This window comes from Lipophrys pholis (genome assembly GCF_963383615.2).
Source record: "Lipophrys pholis genome assembly, chromosome: 19".
Taxonomy (NCBI): domain Eukaryota; kingdom Metazoa; phylum Chordata; class Actinopteri; order Blenniiformes; family Blenniidae; genus Lipophrys; species Lipophrys pholis.
Genome location: NC_137647.1, coordinates 4,568,393 through 4,584,691, shown reverse-complemented (window position 1 = coordinate 4,584,691; position 16,299 = coordinate 4,568,393). Strand labels below are relative to the sequence as shown.

General features: G+C 42.8%; 1 protein-coding gene across 1 annotated transcript; it reads right to left on the bottom strand.

The window, feature by feature from the left end:
- Positions 1-670: 670 nt before the first annotated feature.
- On the bottom strand, positions 671-16,004 carry rab3db (RAB3D, member RAS oncogene family, b). The gene is made up of 5 exons (XM_080488287.1): positions 15,746-16,004; positions 10,779-11,015; positions 3,151-3,269; positions 1,908-2,032; positions 671-1,828 (listed from the first exon to the last, which is right to left on the bottom strand). Exons 2-5 carry the CDS (start codon positions 11,013-11,015, stop codon positions 1,641-1,643), a joined length of 669 nt encoding a protein of 222 aa, XP_080344413.1. The 5' UTR covers positions 15,746-16,004; the 3' UTR covers positions 671-1,640.
- Between the last annotated feature and the right edge of the window lie 295 nt (positions 16,005-16,299).

Genomic DNA, 16,299 nt, shown 5'->3' with positions numbered 1-16,299 from the left:
ACAAGTAACTATAGTGAGATTAAGTAGTGGCAAAATATGTGGACTGTTTATAAAACCTGATTACAGAGACAGAGACTCAGTGTCACTTTGACCTCCTTGTTTCTCCTTTAACACACATGAGGCTTTTTCAGAGGTCTCACTTCTTCCCTTTAAATAAACACACACACACACACACACACACACACACACACACACACACACACACACACACACACACACACACACACACACACACACACACACACACACACACACACACACACACACACACACACACACACACACACACACACACACACACACACACACACACACACACACACACACACACACACACACACACACACCAGTCATTGTGTCAGTAACAAACAAAGATAATTATCCACTTTGTAAATACTTTTCAAGCATAGTGGATCCATCATGCCAATAGTGTTGCATGCTGTGGTGGGGGGAGCTCGGTGTGTGTGCGTGTGTGTGTGTGTGTGTGTGTGTTTTCATCGTGGTGAAAGCATGTGGGTGAGAAAACAGGCGCGAAAGAACAAGAGGGTTGCACACTGGGCGGGTGGCTTGAGGTCACGAGGTCATGTGACCCCTGAACACACCTGCTTGTGGCTCAAAATCCAACACGAGAAAGGAGGAGAAAAAAAAAGCGGCAAATTAAAACAAAATGACCAGTTTGACATCCGAGGGAATCACAATTTTAAATGGGAATATTCATAAGACACAAAGTTATTTTTTTCCAATTACCACAAAAAGTAACAGCTTACAGGAATTCAACTAGTGCTACATTAAATTATCTTCCTCAGACGTGTCTTGATAATGCGCACATCTCTGCATAAGTATACGTTCAGTTGTAGTTACATGAATTACCGGTAAGGAAACTTTAAATGTAATCCTTCTCTGAAATGTAATCCCGTGTTTGCATAAGGCTGCTGATGCATAATAGCGATGGTGGATAAAGTTATACATTTTTCATGTTGCTGTCGAGGCTTTCCTCCTTTAGTAAACAGGAATTTAGTAACATCGTGACAGAGCCTTTATTTGATGGAGTTAACAGATTTGGATAATACTAATGCTCACAGTGGGTGGGATAAAGAGAGACAGCAGCTCTTTGTATGTTTATGTGTGTGACAGAGTGTGCTACTAGTTTCAAGAGGATAATCAATCACTAAAGCATTAGTGCTAAATTATTTACAATTATACGTAGCAGGCATTCACAATGCTGCTGGATACGGCTGTAAAACAGGGAAGTGGTGCAGGTGTAAAAGCAACAGATCTGGCTCAGATAGGAGTGCACGTGACTTTATGATGAAATCTGAGGGTGAATTTCCTTCAGTGAAGCTTCTACTGTCGTTGCGTCGACGCATAAAAAGGCTCCACAATGGTGAGAGAGAGAGAGAGAGAGAGAGAGAGAGAGAGAGAGAGAGAGAGAGAGAGAGAGACACGGACAGCAGAAAGCTCTAACAGCCCCGATGAAGATTATCTGAGATCGATGTGGTCGGGTTTCAGCGGACAAAACAACTCGAAAAAGGGGCGGTGGCGTTCATGGCTGAGGCACGGAGAAGACGTTCAACGTACAAGTGCATGTGTGTGTGTGTGTGTGTGTGTAACTTGGTACATTAAGAAGGCAGTAAGACGGTTTAGCAAGCACAGCCACCCTGGTTTTCTGAGGGAGAGTCTTTCAGGCTCTGGTTCCTGTGGTTGGACACGAGGTTGGCCTCTCCGTCCATGCTCTCGTTCATCTTCTCGCAGATGACGTCCACCAGACGCTCGAACACCTGCTTGACGTTGATGTTGTCCTTGGCGCTGGCCTCGAAGAACTGAAAACCTGAGGAGGAACGAAAAGGGTTGAAAGGGCCCGGCCGTGCGAATGGAGCCAGAGGTCGAACTGTGAGTGAGAGTGAGACCTAGCTCCTCCGACAGCCGCTGGCCGTCCTCCGTGGGTATGAGCCTGTCGTCCTCCAGGTCGCACTTGTTCCCGACCAGAATCACCTGAGCGTTGTCCCACGAGTACGTCTTAATCTGCGTCGCCCTGAAGGACAAAAACATTCAAAGCAGAGGGGGAAACTGGTACATTTGCTGTCGTTTCTCTTCATCTTCAACCAGTGAAACACACCAGTGTTTTTCTTTTGAATGGAAAACAACTTGTTCACAAAAAAATTGAATTCCTAAAAGTCAGTGATAAGAGTGTTGAGTGATAATTCCGCGTAATAAAAAAAAAAAAAAAAAAAGTTTCACAAACCCTGCAAATAGCCCTGGGAAGGCAGAGTGATGCAATGTGTGGTTATGTTTGAACCTGCAGTATGAACGGCGGCGACTTTCAGTCCGATCACATGACAGCGGTGCTCGGTGGAACGTGGAACTTTTTGAAAACGCTTGGGCTCCGTCGTCGTGTAGACGTTTGAAAACAACACTTTGTGAAAATGCTCGGGCTCAGGAACCGAGGATTGGTCAATCCAAATTGGTCGCATGTCCACACGAACGTCCATGTACTCCCATTGTTAATGTTTATAGCGTATTGTTCTCTCGGGCGTGTGTGTGTGTGTGTGTGTGTGTGTGTGTGTGTGTGTGTGTGTGTGTGCACTGTTGGTTGTTTTTGAAATGAAACCACACACAGACTTCTGGCCTGGCTATCTACAAAGTTTTCAGCGTTTCAGCCTCGTTTTTCAAATTCTTGCCGATTAAACGCAAAACTTTCCTGAGACGAAAATTCAAAAAACGATTTCAATTTCCTGCGAGACGTCCTGTAAACGGGGCCCCAGTGTGGAGGTTGAATGTTCTACATGAACCTGCACATTTCTTCCAAGTACTCCAACTTAATTCCAGACAAAATGCTTGTTATGGTCATTCGTGACTCTGGATTGCTGGTCGTTGTGAGTTTATGTCAGCTTTGTAGTGTAATGTAGTGGAATAATGAATAGAGGTCACATACGGACACACAGACCCAATTCCAAAAAGATTTCTTTAAGATGGTGTCAAACACCTGCTCCAACACAAAGTCACACCAGACACAGTCAAGATATAGATTTATAACCAATAGTGTGTTTGTGCACCACAGTTATATGTCCGACTAAAAACATACGGAAGAATGAGTTTCCAGTATTTCATTTTCAAAGTGCAGAAGTTAAGAGGAGGTGTAGAGGAACTCACCAGTCCTGGACTGCATTGAATGAGTCCTGGTTAGTGATGTCGTACATGAGCAGGAAGCCCATCGCTCCTCTGTAGTAGGCTGTGGTGATGGTGCGATAACGCTCCTGTCCCGCTGTGTCCTGTAAACACACACACACACACACACACACACACACACACACACACACACACACACACACACACACACACACACACACACACACACACACACACACACACACACACACACACACACACACACACACACACACACACACACACACACACACACACACACACACACACACACACACACACACACACACACACAGTTATTCTAAACTTAGCTGTAGCTACTGCTTACCTACCCACAACTCTAACCCCAATGTTAGTTTAACTTTTCATCTAAAGAAATAAAGCAAGTAAAGATTTTCTTCATGGGGACTTCATTCGTGTCCCCACTATAATACATGCCCTTTTAGTTTCACCTGCAATCATGTCGACGTCCCCATAAGAGTAGAAAAACAAGAACCTGTGTTACATTAATCTCAGCCATAACCTGGAAACATGTCTGCCCTAAATATCGATGATTTCATGTATACACAAACACATGCCGGATATGAATAATTTGTGAGATCAGGCGTTGCATGATTTTTGACCAAAAGGGGGCAGTGTTGTCTAAAATAATGAGCCAGTTTGCTCTTAGAGAGGTCAAGTTTGGAAATTGTTTTCTCACTCTATATTGAATGAGGGGAGATGAAGTCAAAAGGTGAATCACAAAATAATCAGCAAATAAGTTAGAATTTCACTCACATTTTTCAAAGGATTGTTCCTCTTCATACAGTTATTATTATTATTATTATTATAAGTTCTTTTTCTGGTTCTATGAGTTCTTCTTGCATTCATTCTTACACTAATCCTTCTTATTCTCCAATTTCTTTGAGTTCCTCAGGTTCCCTTTCTACCTCTACAAATTCTTCAAATAATTTTTCTGTTTTCTTCCCGTCCTTTCTAAGGTTCTTCATTCTTTTGAGTTTGTCTTCTTTGTTATGCTTTTCTGTTCTATCGGTTCTTCTTGCTCTTTAGTCATTCTTGCGATATATTTCTTAATTTGTCTTTGTTCTTTAAGTTCTCCAAGTTCTTATAGCTGTTTGAGATTTTACTCTACTCTGTTTTTTTTTTATTTTTTAAGTTATTTGAAATACTTCAGGTTCCTTTTCTATTTTTGCGCGTTCTTCTTGGAGGTTTTTCTATTTCTTTGAGTTCTTTAAAGTTCTTTTTCTACCTCTGCAAGTTCTTCAAATTCCTCTTGCACGCAGTTCTTTTAAGTTCAAGTTCCTTTTCTCCCTCCAGGTTTTCCACTGTTGAGTTTTTGTTCAAATCCTTCATGTTTACGTTCCTTTTCCAGTTTAACAAGTTCTTCCACTCGTTCTTCTCATCCTTCCTTCCTGTGTCTTCAGTTTATTTTCTCATTTTTCAACTTTGAGTTCCTTTTCTACTTCTGAAGTTCCTCCAGTTCTCTTCCTTCGAGTTTTCCGAATTCTTCGTAGACCATCACTACGATCACTATAGATGAAGCGTGAATTGTATTCATTTGAAGCCCAGAATGAACGTTTTCCCCACCCAACACAATCCGCCAGCAGATGGCATTTCGATAAGAGCACCTGGCCACAATCACCGGCTTCTTATCATGTCATGACTTTTCTGGCAGGGCGTCAATAAAAGGCAGACGGGAGCAAACACACAGATAACAGAAACCCGAGCCTTGTGGGGAAGGTGCAGCGCCCTCCGGCCTCAACGAGCGACACGCTTATCAGGGAAATCTCCTAATTAAATGGAGGCTTGCATGTGGAGCGGCGGTTGACGACTTAGCGCAGGTTGAAAGGCGAGGAGATCAAACACGGAGGTGGTGTAGTAACGCTGCTCCGCTCTCACGGTTACTTGGTAACGTGTGTGACTTCATTTGCATCCGGGGCCGGCGAGTGTGTGTCTTTTGGCGTTTGTCTGATGTTTCCCCTCATTTTCGAGGAGGAGGAGGAGGAGGAGGAGGAGGAGGAGGTGGAGGAGGACGAGGTGGAGGAGGACGAGGTGGAGTGGGTTGTCCAGGGAACCAAAGGCCATTGAGATTTATGAATGTTCCATTAAAGCCAGGACGGCTCGGGGTTGTTGGCCCCAATGAGCCCTCTCAATTTACAAATCCCACAAGACCGTGTGAGCAAAGTGCTGCTTGAACACTTCCAGCGGGGAAGACAGACACATGGACAAAGTCTTTACGACGGATATGTCAAACCCATCAGACTTCAGGGGCCACTTGTTAAACCTCTATTTGATACCGAAAGGTCACAATCTGTAAAAACAGCCCTGTAAATACAAACATCCCCAATATGTTGTAGAAAACCTGACATTTTGAGGTTGAAAGTGCAGTTTCATGTTCCACAAGTACCTGTGATTGATAATCCAGTTAAAACGGTATCATGTAAACACTGGCTGATTAGACTGGAGGCGCGTCCACCCAGTTATGATCCCATCCGTGTCCATGTAGGCACATCCACTGTTTGCGTGTTAGGTAACTGTTCTGAGGAAAACGCTCTGGTTTATTTTGGTTACAGTAACGTGTGAAATATTCCAGGTCCGTCTTTATCTCATCCGTGCAGACATGATCAAATATTTGGTGGCATAATGGGATGGCTAACTAAATAGACAGTCTCCAGGGTTTCTGCAATAAACCCCAGCCTGTAAACAACAGCTCCTCCCTGGCGTGTACACGTGGGATGATGGATCGGGAGGCGTTTTAAAATCGGGCTTCTGCTCGGTAACCTACCCCGACGTCACCGAGACCCTGATCGTTAAACCTGCGTCACCTGCGTCTAAATTACACACGGGATGTCATCCCAAGGGATGAGGTGTATGCGCGTTTATGATGAGTGTGCCAAAGGTGTGTGTTTGCCTTCAGATCAGAAACAATTTGTATTTCCGTGACACACACACAAAAAAAAAAAAAAAAGGAAGCATGTCAGCGGCCTGTGTACACAGTGGGAACACATACAGCGCGTTTGAGCTCGGCTGCAGTGCGACGGAGGCCATGTGGTGCCTTATCACTTTGTTTCCATTTTAACAGAAACGGAGGCCGGCAGCTGGCGAAGCCGGCTCACCAATACTCAGGACAATAAAGGCCCCGTTCACTCGACAAGGTTTCAAGTGAAAAGCGTAGAAATGTTTTTGTTTGGAAAATGACGCCCGATTTCACGGGAATGGCAGAACAATGTACTTAACATGGTGGGCCACTGGTTGGTGCTGTTGTTTTGATTTTATATAAACCATGCACACAAGCGTGCAGAGAACAATACACTATGAACATTAAAAATAGGAGTACGCAGACATTCTAATGGACAGACAAACAAGTTGGATTGTTACGGAGGCATTGTTCTTATTGTCCATCTACTTGCGATTGTGCTGAAGAATTATTCACTATAACCACGGTGCGCATGCGCACTTGCAGCGTTCCAGATAAGTTGCGTGTTCCACCGTTTCTACGGAGACGGAACATTTTGAAAAAATGTCCACCTTGGGAGCCATTTTCAAAAAGTTGCGTTTTCAGTGGTTCGGAGCACCAGCTCGGCTTGTGAGTACTTTAGTCGGGGAAAACGATCCCGAGGTAGCATGTACTCCACTCGAGAAACGCACATCGAGAAAAACTCAAAGATATGGATCTGAACCTGCAGGGAGCGATGAACGCTGTTTGACATCCTTCACCCAGAGACGCTGGAATCCCACCCAGTCTGAAAAGAAACAGCCGTTCTCTACAACAATAACCTCACAAGATCTTCTTAACTTTGTTGAAGATGCACAATATCTTCAAGGACAAAACATTTAATTTTACATCTATATATAAAAGATTTTCTTGATTTTTAGAATAATAATAAAAAAAAAAAACAACCTCTACCCAGTTCACAGGATCGGAACTTCCAGGTTGAGTTGCCAAGATATTTCAGAGTTGATTATTAACACAATGTTAGAAGAACACACGCCCTTTGAATACACTGCTGTATCTCCATTACGTCCCCGTCGGACGCTGATAGAGGACTTCCTCTACTTCCTGGACGTAGGAAATGCCAGCTTTCCATCTGCTGTTAAGTCAAAGTAATGCCCAGTCCTCTCAAAAGAACGAGGGGAAAAATTAAAAATAAAACAACAACCCACTAATCGCACAAAATGTATTCACCATCGTCTTAATCCTTCTCGCCATGTACACTGTGTGACATTTATGTGAGACATATGTTTGATCAGGTAGGAGAGTGTATGTTTTGGTGTGGGCTCCTTGTGCTGCCGATTCATTACGGTCACAGTTTGTGTACCAGATTGTTGGCTTACATGACTCAGCTTGTTTGAGCAGCCCTAACAACGTATATCGAAGGGATTTATTGTGTACAGTGAGGAGTACGCCAGCAGCTGGAGAATTTAAGGATACACCTCATAGTACAACACAAAAGGCCCTGCGATGAATGCCAATGTTTGAAGATTAATGGAGACCGTGAAAGCTTTTGTTGCGGCTCATTTCTGGGAAATATGTTTTAAGTTCAATATTTTTCATGTGTAGAGATACCAGTCGAATATTTTTACGCCACTCCAAGAGCATAAATATGCTCCCCAAAATTCTATTATTAATGCATTGATTCTCAAACTGTGGTAGTGTCCAACTAGTGGTACATGAGCTCCCTCTAGTGGGACCTGGAGCAAAGTTGTTTACGTAAAATGAGATAATTGAAACCCAGCAAATCATACTTTATTAATGCCCTTGGGGAAATTCCTACCCCATTTGGAAGGATGGGGGGGGGGTCAAGGGTCATCCTAAGGGAGCCACAGAGGTCACCTGTTCACTGGATTTCAAACTTCAACATCCGATATTTCTTACGACCTGTTTGACAGCTAGCCTCGATAGCTGGAGTAAGACGGTGAAGAGGACGTTGTCGTGAGGCGGCCTGTGATTATAGTTCCCATCATATAAAAGGGATCTGAAATAGGCTTGATTTGTTTTCCAACACAAGCTGCAAACAACAGATTGTCATAAGGTTTTCATTTGAACTTTCACCAATTGAATCTATGCCAATTATCATTACGTAAGCATATTTGGCAAAAACATATTTTCTCCTTTAACTTCACAACTAACGATGAATAGTGATTGCCAATCGCAGGACGCAGGATTAAACACTCGAGCGAAACCTCGAGTTAGAAGTTGCTTCTAAATAGCTGCGTGACAGTTTTACAGAAATCCAGTAGGAAACATATCCCATTAGGAAATATTTAGTGCATTAAATTAAAGGAGTTTTGGAACAGCCTCTAAATACCAAGAGTAGAAACTTATTTCAATGAGTTCCCCAGAAAGGGTTCAACTTAATTCTCCTTCCTGACAGTTTCATATCAACAAATAACAATCTGTACTTTCTAAAAGCTCAAAACCTTCCGATCATTTCCAATTATTTTTCACAAAACAGCAAAAACAGGAGCGCATCACATACGATAAAGCATTTTCTATTTGTAATTTTCTTTTCAAGGACTTATTTTTTCAAGTTTTATTATCTTATTTCTTATACTTTCACATACAAACCTTTCATACAAATCGTGATTACATGAAAATGGCTCATCTACTTGTGAAGCTATTCTAAAAGCACTTCACTTCCCAGCAGCTGTTTTGAAAGTAATCTTTGTGTTAAAGGTTTGATGATGACGTCAGCTTATTTTTGAAAATTTCACAAAGATTCTTTCAGAAGCTGCAAAAAAAAAAAAAAAAAAGCATTACACAACTGTTCCCACAAACGGAGCAGTCCTATTGTTACTTGTGTAAAAAGTATTTATACTTCCTGGAAACCTATGCTTTTATTGTGCAGAGGTTAAAAAGAAGAAAATAAAAGAAATGTGGAGTATGGTATTGTTCTAACGGACTAAGTCAAATCCTTTCAGAGGAACCTTTGGGTGATGATATGAACTGTCAAACACTGCAGCTTTAAAAAGGCCTGAACACACCAAGATAAATCATATCGAGGTTGAGGGAGCCACATTCTGACACCATTCCAATAAACAAAAGCAGATTTGAATGCTTCCAAGTTGACTTTTGACATTTAAAACCTTAATTCAACCCTTCTAATCTCATCTTCTTGACACATCTGTGTTGTAGTTATCTGATAAAAAGCGGCAGTCAGGAATGTGCTTGAACACTATGAGGAAGTCCTTCTTTTTCCAGGTTGCATACTTCCCAGGTTAAACTTGCACAAACCCACAGCGTGAGACAAGCTGGGCGTCTGTTCAAGGTTTCATGGGTGGTCATTAACATTGTACCGGGGCTAAGAAAGCTCCTTATATACCGACTTTCTATTTTCATTGCCCCATTTTAGCACTACAATCTCAAAGGGATTGGAGCTTCCCCTTTTCTAAACAATAACAACCAGGATGTTTATTGTAGATGGAGACAAAGAAAAGAGATAAGCAGCATGAAAGAAAGGCGTCGGTATTTCTTCATTGGTTTGATGTGAAATGTCTGAGTGAAATCTGTTAGCACAGCCTCGGCTCTTTAGTCAGCCTATAGCAGTTTAACTAAGACAATGGGCTAAGGCCCCGTTTATACATTTTTAAGTGAAAACGGAAATGTTTTGTTGCGTTTTGTGCATGAGCAGATGGACAACAACAAACATGGCGGCCTCCAGAGTGTCATGACTCCCAGGCTATATTCTCCTGGGACTTGGTCGTTTTATAGTTAACAGTCACCGTAATAAAAATCCCAACTTCATCGTCTGTCCATACGAATGTCCGTGTTCTCACATTGTTAATGTTTATAGCGTATTGTTCTTTGTGCGCATGTGGGTGTGGTTTCATTCCAAAAACAAACAGCACCCACTAGTGGCCGTACAGCAAAACTACATTTTTTTCAGCATTTCCGTGTGAACAGACATCGTAGAGCCATTTTTTTTTGTTGTTGTTTGGCTGCAAGTGACTTGTATTTGAAAATATACTGGTACGTACCATCTGGCACCAACACTGCATGGCAATTTAACCAAAAACATCCACTCCACCCTATTTAAAAGACAACACAAGCAAAATCTTGCCAACATGATAAAGCTACCCAGCAGAATTTAAAATGAAAATCATACACAGTAAGGTTTGTTTTTTTTAACCAAGGACATAAATTTAGCCTATATTCTTGAGGCTATTTTGCTGTCTTCAGATTATGAATGACTTAATAACTCGGTAGAGTTGTGTGGGATGAGATGGCGCACTTATAAAGTGTGGCTTATTTATTTTTCAGGCTGGGGTTTTGCCACAAAAAAGTATTCCAGGGAAATAAATGGTGGAAATATAAATGCATGTTTTACACCAGTTTGTTTTTCTTTTCAGGATGCATGTTTTTTGACAGGTTCACTGATAAATACTGTATTCTTTGTCTCTCCATTTGTATATTTGTTTTTCCTTTTCCTTCCCTAACTTCAACCAGTTGAGGCGGACTTCCTCCACCTCTGACCGAGGCTTTTCTCCATATTTAACTTAAGTTACGTAAAGAAAATATATATATAAGAAAATTTTGTTGTTAACGCCCTTGTTTGAGTCGTTCAAATGTTACCAGCTTAACTAAAAACTAACTCCACCTTTAACTGACTCACCCAGATCTGCAGCTTGATCCTCTTGTCGTTGCGGAAGACGGTCTTGACCTTGAAGTCGATGCCGACGGTGCTGACAAAGGCGGAGGTGAAGGAGTCGTCGGCGTAGCGGAACAGGAAGGAGGTTTTCCCCACGCTGCTGTTGCCGATGATCAGCAGCTTGAACATGTAGTCAAAGTTCTGGTCAGCAGCGTCCTTCTGCGAGGGCTGCTGCTGGAGCCGCGAGTCGTTGGACGCCATCTACAGAGCGGAGGAGAGGGTGAAATCAATCAAAAAAAGATTGCAGTCGTATAGAGCATTTGCTGGAAATCGCTCCGCAGCTGCGATCCATCACTGTGAATGACCGAGGCTGGTTAGAAACATCGAGCGCGGCGGCCAACGGTTCTTTTTATGGTTTAATGTGTTGATTGGTGAAAAAAAGCAAACCAACAAACAAAAAACCTCAGCTCACAGTCGTTACCACTGAGTGGAAGCAGCTCAGAAGGAAACATGCAGCGGCTTAAGTGTTTTGGACAAACTTCACTGTGGCCAAAAAGAGGTTAAACATTCAATATGTGAATGTAGAATTAATTTAACCGCAAATAATCAGCAGAACGAGACAAATCAACACTCAAGGTGTCTTTACAAAGACATTTCTGCGATGTGCCGCTGGTACATGTACCAAAATCAGAAGGTTTTACCAACTTGGCCGGAGTCGGTTTAGTCTTTCAGTACTGCTGCGGACCACAAGATGGTGTATTGAGTCGCTCAAAGAAGCAGCAGAAGGACCAGATGACATGGCACTTTAAAAACATCAACTTAAGGCAAATTAAAGGTAACTCAGTTAACCACATCAGCTGTTGAAAACCAACACAGAGAACAATTGAATCCATCACGATACAGGACACGTTTCTACAGCGTTCCAGAAGGGTCACGACAAGGCGAAAAGCACAATATGATTAGAACAATCACAGCTGAAGTAAATGCCTTAAAAGCTTGATTGATTTGACCTTTCCGGGACTCCGTACTTGTCAACTCCACTTGTATCCACATTCAGTAAGGCCAGAAAAAGACAGCGCCATCCCTGCACCTTGTCTATATCGGATTGGGTCTCTGCCTGGTTGTTTTTACATTAAATTAAACCAAAAGAAGGGACGACGACGACGACTGAAGTCATCGTAGCACGGCTCCTGGCGTTAGTCCAGTCTTGAAGAAGAATGCTGGACGTGAAAACACTGGAGTGTGACAACAAGGAAGAAGACTGCCAGGCTGCGAACTGCAAGATTAATGTGTTCTACAGGGAAACCTTGATTCCTGTTTGTCTACTTGTGAAGTGACATCTTGAGCCGATGTTAGAAAAGTCCACCCCGGATCAAATTGGCTTAAATCAGTCGTTACTGGATTGAAGATAAATATATAATCATTTGGAGGATCTGAGAACAGAGCCTACGGATTTTTGGGGAACTCCACCATCTGTCCTCATTATCACCATTCATCTCAGAGTGATCTCTCCTGGGGGGGGGGGGGGGCAGGTACGAGACCTGCCATTAAGTCTTTTATCGTCAGGCCATGCAAACAGTGGGAGGAGGATGAGCAGGTGTGAGAAAGGGAGAGCGAGGAGCAAGTCTTCCCTTTCAAACGCACACAGAGCTGATCAATCGGTGCAGCTCAGCCGCCGACTCTCCGCACCGGGACCCGTCTCCGTGGAGACCGGGCTCCAACCCCCATTAGTGGTCAGGGCAGCCAGTTCGCTCGGCTTTTAACCGAGAGCGACGGAGGCCTCCGGAGCAGGACGGAGATATACATCTCATGTGTCTCACCACCGGCGGTGAGAGGGAGAGGAGGATCATTACTGAGATTAACGAAGCCTGGAAGAGGAGCTTATATCCACAATAATCACATCAGAGGGTCGGGGAAAATGACGCGCGTGTACGTGAATTATAACATCAGAAAAACTCATCCATCCAAACTGCAGTGTGTGTGTGTGTGTGTGTGTGTGTGTGTGTGTGTGTGTGTGCGTGTGTGTGCTGCAGCCACAGGAAGAACATGCCAACTGTACACAGAAAGAGCCTCATCTTCATCACATCAGTCCCCCTGAAAAGAGAAAAACGGCTGTTCTGATTTCCTCCTCATGAGACTGACTGAGGTCATTTGTGGACGTAGAGATGATCTGTGTTCACAGACAATGTTTATCTATTTATTTTTGTCTTTAAAGAAGTGATTCATGCAGTGATTTGGGCCTGAAATGTCACAACCCTCAACTCCGGCTTTCAGGCCTTGTTCCTGGACAGAATTTGATTTGTTTTCATATGTTTTGATTTTCCTTTAACGGTAACCTCATAATATTTTTGCTGGAAATATCTATAGTTTTAAAACGTTATTTTGCCGTATTTACTCGAAAAATAAAGCAGAAATAGCCCTGATCAAATTCTGTTTGCATCACTGAGCTCTTATGTCGTGTTTTTTTGACAGAAGATTCTAAAAGCTTTGTGTCATTCTGACAGAGGGAAGATCTTTGATTGTGATTCTGTCAAAATAAAAGACAAGAAAGTCGAGTGCAACGAAATGGAATATAGAGTTGGAATGCAGGAAACAGTGGTTTAACCATTTTATGACTTGGATTTACTATTAAAACGTATAACGACTTGAACTACTTTCTAAAATAGCTTTTAAAATCCAGGAGTAATTTAATATTACTGCGTTTCTGACGGTACCGAGAAGCTCAATGTTTGACAGCCTGATGAAGCCAGTCTGACTTGATGGTCAAAGAAATCCTAAAACTATATGGTCACAGGGCTCGATATTACTTCTTCCTGGTAGTTTGGGACGTTCTGGACGTCTTAAATTGACAACAACTTGTAATTACGTATTGTATTAATGTCAAATCCTGTTAGCTATGAGAGGACAGGATTACGTTTCAGGAACCAAAACCGGCTCCAATGCAGCCAAACCACCGAGCAAATTGTTAAAATTCCAAAGAAACATTGATATTTTATTTTATTTTATTTTATTTTATTTTTTTTTCATTTTTTTGTCACAAAAAAAAGCAAAAAAAACATTGATATTTTAAACAGATCTCTTAAGAGCAGCACAACAATGACACCCGAGCTGAGATATCAGTGCTGCTGCCATGGAAGATAGAAAACTAGATTGTTTTTTTTGGGACATTTCACTGTGATTTGCACCAGAATGTTTCAATAAAATTGGCTTTATGCTGAAATTATTGTCATTTTTGGTCTTTTTTTTGTTTGTTTTTGTGTGAAAATATTGATATTTTCACGAACAAAGAAAACCTTTAAACTTTAAAGGTCATTATGTCATTATTTTAGGTGTCCATCCAACTCAAGATAAAATTGGACTGTATGCGACCCTTAAACTCAAATGTGTTTAACATCCCTGACATACATCACAGCACTTTACAAATCATCACAGCTTTTCAGATGGATTTCTTTAAGTATTGAAGGACGACTCAAGAGTATAATTCATATAGAAAAATGAGCCACAAAGCAGAACTTTCAGTTCAGTTTCTGACCTCGTTTGCGTCTGGACTGAAGCAAAAACTACTCATTCGCCCTGAACTCAGTCCTTTTACACTCTCGTGTTCCTTTTAATCCCCGAAGACATTAAACAAATTCCTAAATCACATGACGGCTGAGGAACATTGTCAGTGTACTTATGGGACGTATAGCATGGACTGACTTGGCCCGCTGAGAAATGATTTTCTTCTTACTTGAACTCTCCTCTAAGCCCGAGGTTAAATCCAGTCACATGTTGGCTGTTTACTGTGCAGCTCAGGATGTCTGCAGGCAAAAGAGGCGGGCTCACGAACTCTTGACGACAAGCCCCTTTCAGTTGGAAACACATCTGGAACTTTGACTGCATGTGAAGGACGACACATAATCACAGCGAAACCTTCCCTTTGCACACATCTCAGTGGAAACACCTCAGAATCATCAGAGCACCGCCAGACACCGAGTCCCACACCGGCACCTGCTGTCAAGTCGTGACAGTCGTTTCCCCAAAAGAGGCCGGCATCCTCCGGCGGAGTGGAGCCAAGCCTTTTCCACAGGGCTGCAGAGCGGAGGCGAATAGGAGCCGCTTTATGGCACAACAGGGCGTCATTATCTCATCAGTAAAACAAATAGAGGCCATTACCGTGCACGGGGCCTGATAGTGGTGGCGCAGGCGGGTCGCTCGCCTGACACTGTTTGCAGAGCCGGGGGGGGCCGGCAGGCTGGCCTGCACCGACGGGAAATGACCACTAATGATTAGCTGTCACGTCTCTTCTGTCATCAGACAGGGGACTGAGACAAAGACAGGAGGCAGTGAAACCCTGGAGGATTGGGTGCAAAGATCCATCTTCTCGATCGCCGCATCCAAATCAGGCCTACAGGGAGCTTGAGCCAATCAGTTCACACCAAACACTGGTCACACATTTGCATTCATCCTATTTAGAGTTCTGAATTCCCCTCAGATGCATGTGTTTGTATCGGGGGAGTGGGGGAAAAAAAGTCACATACGCAAAAAAACAACAACAAAAGAAATAACAAGCAAACTCCAAGCAGAAAGCCCCACAAGAGTGCTATCCACTACCCCCCCAATGTGTGTGATGTCCTCTATTATAACAGTGTTGTTTGTTATTTCTTGGCTGCGTTTAAAACTGTTAAGAGACTCAAGGAGTCTTTACGGTGCTTCATTTTTCAGAAAACAAAGAATATATATATATAGACATACATGAGGAAGCTGATGACCTAAACACAGAAAGTCCAACCTGGACTCGAACCAGGGTCCATCATGCGAACACCAACTATTACGGGGCATCGTAGAAAGAAAAAACGTACACAAAATGACAAAACAAACAAACAAACAAACAAACAGAACCCACTAAAACCGAGCGTTAAAAAGGAGGAAAATGTAAGTTTGTCTGATGCTCCGGACATGAAGGAAGGAAGTGTGCGGCAGGAAAAACAAACTGGATTCACCAAACTCACCTTCTTTGCGGAAGAGCGCAGATTCTCCGCTCCGTTCTTCTTTGGAAAAATCTGGAACAAATCCTCACAAAGTGCGGCTGGAAGATCCTCTTTGTTTTCAGCAGCGGCAGCGGCAGCGGCAGCAGCAGCGGGACCGGCGCGCCTCTCTTCCTGCTCGTTCCAGTGCTGCGGGGCTCGAGCTCCCGGATCTCGGTGTGTGTGTGTACAGAGCTGACGGGTGCAGCCGGGACTTCCAGCTGCGCGCGTGTTGCGGCACCGCGTGCGTGTGAGCGCTCCTCCTGCACGCGCTAAAAACAACCCGCACGAAGGCATTTAAATAAAAAATTAATAAACAAATAAAAAAAATCAGACTTTAACAGAGAGTATCAATCAATTATCCAGACAATCGCCGCTTTACAGCAATTAATAGAATTAACAGTAGGAATACAACTCGATTATAAATAAAGCTTTATTAAGCGTAAAAAACTACAGATACAAAGACAGTTTTAGAAATTGGTCACATGTAGTGTGAATTACTAACCAATAGGACATATTGCTCGTTAAAAATTACACTT